Genomic DNA, 6,077 nt, shown 5'->3' with positions numbered 1-6,077 from the left:
AAAAAAAAGACAGGGTTTCTCTGTGTAGCCTGGCTATCCTAGAACTAGCTCTGTAGACCAAGCTAGCCTTCAGCTCACAGAGATCTGCCTGCCTCTGCCACCCATGAGTTCTGGGATTAAAGGTGTGTGCCATCACTGCCCAGCTCAGGAACATTTCTAATAGTGGACTTCCTTCTGGGGGGTCTCACCAGCTGTCCAGTAATGTCCTCACTCCGGAAGGCGATAGATTCAAGTTCATTGCCACGGCTGGTCAAGGCCCGCAGGCAGGAGTCCCGACTCTCAAATCTCCGTTCGAGGAACTCAATGGATTTTCGGGCCTTTTCTTGCACCACACGGGCATAGCCCCCAGCCCGGTGGTCTGTCTCCTGCCCTTTGGCAAGGCCATCCAGTTCATTGATCACTGATGGGACAGAGTTTATAATCAACAATTAGGCCTGTCTGCATTCTCTGCTTTCTGCCCACTTCCTTTCTTAGCCAGGCCCCTTCACAGAAAACAGAAGCCACCTTTCCACAGGAGTTTTCCACTGAATCTGGTAGGATAGGCACTTGTGGGTATAAAGAAGGATCTCAGAGTTTTGGCGAGCTCTAGCTCCTTTCTGCCTCTTCCTCTGAGCTCCATCTTCCTCCCAGGGGGAATTTATAGGATTTTCTGGAGCTAGCATTCCATAGTTATAGTACAGATCAAATGAAAAGGGGACCTTGGAGATAAAGGCGCAAAAGCTGAGTGAGGTGCCCTTCCTCAGGTGCTTGGGTCTGAGCAGCAGCACTCCAAAAGGAGGCAGGATTCTCTGCCTGGTCTAGCCGAGTATAGGGAAGCCACAAGGAAGGACAGCACCACTGAGTTGCAAGGGCCCTGGTATTTCATAAAACCATAACCTTGGCATACATTACTTCCTTAAATCTACACGTGTGTGTGTGTGTGTGTGTGTGTGTGTGTGTGTGTACTCGTGTGCACGCGCCTGTCTGCCTGTCTATGTGTCTGGGACATGGCTTCATTTTCTGGTGAAGATTCTTTCCAAAATTCCAGCCAAAAGCCTGAGGTCAAGTGGGAAATATGTGCTCCTTGGGGGCTTAGGGAGAGTTTGGGGTCTGAGGCCTCTCCTTAGTACAATGATTCATGGCTTGAGGAGTCGGCATGAGCATGCTGTTCCATGGTGAGCCTGGCACTCATTGTCTGGGTATTCAGAAACATTTTCTGAAAAGGCCCCATATGGGAACACACACACACACACACACACACACACACACACACACACATGCGTGCGCGCACACAGACACACATATGCACACAGACAGACAGACAGACAGACAGATACACACACACACCCATGCTTTTAGCACCATGAAGCTGAAAGGTCCAGATAATGTGTAGCAGTGGTGGATGGTGTATGGTACAGCAAATAGAACATCAAACAGGAAAAACTGGTATTCTATCCCCAAATCTGCTTTCCTGCTTCCAAACTAAACAGGCTTCAAAGGGGACGCTTGTTTGTGCTTCTGCACCAGGCGGGACTTCTCAATGCTGGGGTCAGACCTAAAGAGCACAGAGCAGGTTAAAGAGCAGAAGACACAAGCAGGGAAGGCTGTCCACTTAACCCTTTGTTGTTCTGGCCATAAAGCAGGAGTCCACCAAGGAAAGCATGAGTGAACAGGAACTCTGCTTTACATCTTGGAATATAGGGATCTGCTCAGCTGATAGAGGGTCAGAGTGTCTAGTCTGTGAGCTGCATGCAATACAGCGGTTAATTGCTAGTACCCGTAGGCTCACTGACTATGCTCTGAAATGTATCCTCCAGTATTTGTCCTTTTCCTACCAAATCTAAATTTCTTTACCAAACTTAAGCTCTTTATGGCCAAGGGCCACAGATCAGACTTTTCACTGTAATTATCAGGAACAAAGAGACGAAGCACATACTAGGAGCACAGGCAGTGCCAGTAACTGCTAGCATAGGAAGGTATAAGAGGAATGTTCTCATTCTAGGGAGGCAACCTTGAGACACCAGTGAGCTTTCTTAGTTATTCCAAGTACAGACCATCTAACAAAAGTGACCAGTCTACTTTCTTTTTCCTAACTAAAAGCCTTGTAGGAGGAAGGTGCAGTGATCCAGCCTGTAAGTCAGTCCCTTAGAGGGTAATGGAAAGCTCAGGGTGCTGTGCAGTTCTGCCGCTCAGCCTGATGACAGAAGCTGCTCTTCTTTTGAAGTGGAGCAAGCCTTCCCTTAGGTCTAAGGGCCCGGGTTTAAGAGCTTCTGTCTAGGCCACATGGGGAGGGGGAAGGAAGACAGGGAGGGAGGAGGACTGCTTCAGTGCCAACATTCTCAGGTGGTGCTAACGTGTTTCCCACAACCCCCCAGGGTTCTACAGGCTCTGCAGGGGCGGATGTTTCCTGCCCTTTGTTTCCACCCCCATCTGGCACTAAGACACTTGGGACTGGGAGGGAAGGCCCAATGGAACATCTTGGCATGGATGTCAGAGGTGGCCTGTCAGGCAGACTGCCAGTCTAGTGCCTTTTTCAGAGAATAGTGTTCTCGAACTTACTTCAAATGGCTTCTGGAAGAGGGACATTAAAGATCCTGGTCTTTGCAATCATCTTACACATCCCTTTCCCCCCATAGGACAGTCACCAGCTACAGTAGCTACATTAGCTGTATTTGACAGGTACCCAGAGACCAAAGCACAACCAGAGGCTGACCTACCATTAAGCTTAAGAACTAAGGGTACCCAGTAATCTCCCATGAGCACTCAGCTAAGAAAAGCAGGCTTGCTGGACTCCAAGATGCTAACCAGTACCAATGGCCCAAGTGGTAGGAACTGAAAGGCGTGAGCCAAAGGTCTTGCTCTAAGGGTTCCTGTCAGTCTGGCCTTAGGGTGACATTGGCCAGAAGAATGTTACCTCGAACCAACAGAATGATCATGAAAAGCTACAAGACAATCAGACCAAAGGCATCTAACCACTTCAAAATCCTCCCAGCCTCCCTGCCAGACCACCCAGCAGCACTGCCGTTATCTGCCAGGGCTGAGTGTTTACCAATAACGGGAACCAGCTTTGCTGTTTTACTGCAAGCTTTATAAGGAAAAAACAAGGGCTGGGCTCATGCAGCCGCTGGTTGCTGGGACACAGGAGTCCATTTGCTCAAGCAGTTTAAGCCATGGATCAGCCATAATAATTTGAACTACTCTGATTATTAAACAATTTTCCTTGCCCCACGCATTCTCTGCAAATCCTGTCTTACACACGCACAGCCAGGTCAGCCTTCCTGGCTCTGGGCATGTGTAGAGGGGGCTGCTGTGCTTGTGCAGGGCTGCTCTGTCCTCCCACCCAGCTCACCGATGAGGGGCACCACCAGGATGTACTTCCTGCTCTCCAGCAGCCGAGCCAGACTGGCCAGGTGGTCAATGAAGCCGTTGGTATCTGGTACGAGGAACAAGGGTCTGATCTCCAGTTCCATCTGCCTCATCTGACTCTGGTCTTCCAAAACAGCCTACAGGGACACAGAATATGAGGGAGCAAGAGAGTGAGCAGGCGGGTGAGCCAGGCCCCTGACTCAACAGTGTGTAAGCATCCTGCCCCCACACATCTCTTCCCCCTCCAGAGGCACAGCCACCCCTTCAGGCCTGAGGGACAGACCTTCAGGCTGAGCTAAGCAGTACAGTCAAAATCAACACAGACCAAATGGCCCAGGCCTGAAGTCTCTCTAAACTTTAGTTGTCACTGAGAAAGGAAACTGATGATATTAAAAACAAGTTTCTGAGAGGATCGTAAGACTTAGGACCAAGAAGGTAAGAAGGGAACAAGTAACTAGGGCTAGGAAAGGAGAGCCACATATCACACAGGCAGTTCTCAATCCAAACACTTGAATACTCAGATAAGAACCCTTCTTCCCTTCTCCTCTCCTCCCTCCTTCCTGTCTCTTTCTAAAATGACACAGGGTCTCATGCAGCTGTCTCAAACTCATACTTGGCGGTTCTATGCAGTACTAGGTACCAAATCCAGGGCTTCAGGATGTTAGCACTCTAACCACAACCCCAGAATTTGTGATTCCAACTCACTTCATTGTGCATTTCAATCATCTACCTACTCCAAACACTAATGAAATGTAAACGTATATACACATGGTCCAGTGTGGTAGCACACAACCTTAATTCCAACACTCAGAAAGAGGAAGCACTCATTTCTGTGAGTTCTAGACTAGCCAGAACTACATAGTGAGATCCTGTCTTAAAAAAAAAAAGATTGACAAGATTCAACTCCTACAAATGCGTGTGTACACATTCAATGTAAAACATTTTTTAAAACTGGATATTAGCAGAATGCTACTTATCATTTCCTGCAGCAGAAGTCCATAAAGAAGAAGTTATAAGCCAGCCACAGAGAACAACAATCAGATCATAACTATACCACCTGTCCTTGCTTTGCACAGCATTTTTTTTTTTTTTTTATTTTAACACAAGAGAGACTTCAGGGTGTCTCTATCTAGTCATGGCTGTCCTGGAACTTGATATGTACACAAGGCTGGCCTTAACTCAGAGATTTGCCTGCCTATACCTTCTGCTGAGATTAAAGGCACACTACCCCAGCTTTTTTGCTCTATTTTTAACTCTTTACCACAACAACCCTGAACAAGTAACACCATCACTGCCTTCATTTTCGCTTTGGCATCAGGGCCTTTTGTCTCAGGCTCCTCAGGGAAATCCTCTAGGATATTATGGATTTTATAATTGTGCTGTATTCCAGTACAAACTGAAATGCCATAATGAAAATTCAAAGTACTCCACCTCATACTACTCAACAGTTACTCCAATCACCACTAGTAGGTCTGTGTACCAGCCACTGTCAGCCCCAGAAGCCCACAAGCCAGAGACTATCTGTGCTATAGGCTTTTCCATTTCTGTGGAATTCTGTGAACATCTGCAACATCCAGTGCCCTCTGGTCTGACAGTCTTACATGGGTGGCAGTGGCCTGATGGGATAGTTTAGGGTATATCTGCCTCTACAGAGTATATTTATTATTGTGCTATTTCCTCTGGGGATCATAGCCAGAAAGCAAATTGACTGGCTGAATTTATCTGTTCTGGCAGACTCTATGTAGAGAGCTAGCCACTACCAATGGGTATCTAGAAAAGTAGGTGGGTCAGTCTCAGTCCCCTCACTCCCTCTTATGGTCTTCTGAAACATAGCAACCACAAGGAGACAGATCCAGAAGCAGAGGAAGTATATGTGCGTGCCAACTGAGATGGGGCCCACGGTCCTGGGCCTAGCCACCAACAGTTAGTAAGAAGGCTGCTTAGGCTTCACTAGGGTGACAGTAAAACTGAAAGGGCATGCCTTCAAAGGATGGGGGTGGCTTCTCGGTGACCTACCAGAGACCTTTCCCTATGAGTAAGCTGTTGCTGCCACTGCCACCACAGTTGGTGAAGACACAGGCCACGGGACAGTGGCAGCATGAGAAGTGTGGCCTAGAGGCCCTGTCTGCTGAAACCCTCCAACTGATCTCACTTCACAAGGGGAAAGTGTCAGCCACCTTCCCAGGGGTTTTGGGTCACTGTCATTCCCAGAGGACTGGCAAAAGGACCATAATACACATTCTACTAATCTTGGTGGAGGCACTAAGAAGAGCGGGAAAATGTCCTGCTCAGGTTCAGCAAATACTCTGCTACCCTTTATGCTGACAAGCAGCTTTCCATCCCAGGCTTCTGTCCTCCATACAACTCTACCAGAATGCTTTTCTTGAAGCCCTGGGTTCCAAATCTGTCTTTTTGTGGGTGAGAGGACATAACAAGTTCTGCCACATGGCAGGTGGATGATGGAAGACACTAGCACTTATAGTGACAGGAGCCGTAGTCTTATTAAAGCCCCAGCATCGCTCTTCCTCCTACATCTCTTTTCCTGCTTAGAGAAATGACATGCAGTCCGAGTTAGACTTCCATTAAGAAAGCCGATGACTGCTTTTTCATCTTGGATGAACAATGGGTTCCTAAGACCAGGTTTATTCCACCTGTATGCTAGTGGTAAGCCAGCCAGTCAAGGCAGCCCGGGAGCAGCCTGGTGTTTGAAGACAGGATAGATGTAAAACCTA

At 47.9% G+C, this 6,077-nt stretch overlaps 1 protein-coding gene across 3 annotated transcripts in view; it reads right to left on the bottom strand.

Moving 5' to 3' along the window:
- Positions 1–6,077, bottom strand: part of Smg6 (SMG6 nonsense mediated mRNA decay factor) — a 241,400-nt gene that overhangs the window by 5,139 nt on the left and 230,184 nt on the right. For all 3 annotated transcript variants that reach the window (XM_031354654.1, XM_031354656.1, XM_031354655.1), the window contains exons 16-17: positions 3,329–3,482; positions 189–400 (exon numbers count right to left, since the gene is read on the bottom strand). In XM_031354654.1, the coding sequence (XP_031210514.1) occupies positions 189–400; positions 3,329–3,482 (366 nt within the window). The remainder of the gene's footprint in view (positions 1–188; positions 401–3,328; positions 3,483–6,077) is intronic.

Source organism: Mastomys coucha, unplaced genomic scaffold, assembly GCF_008632895.1.
Source record: "Mastomys coucha isolate ucsf_1 unplaced genomic scaffold, UCSF_Mcou_1 pScaffold5, whole genome shotgun sequence".
In the NCBI taxonomy this organism is placed as follows: Eukaryota; Metazoa; Chordata; class Mammalia; order Rodentia; family Muridae; genus Mastomys; species Mastomys coucha.
Note: the sequence above shows the minus strand (reverse complement) of the source record. Positions and strands in the feature narration are given on the sequence as shown.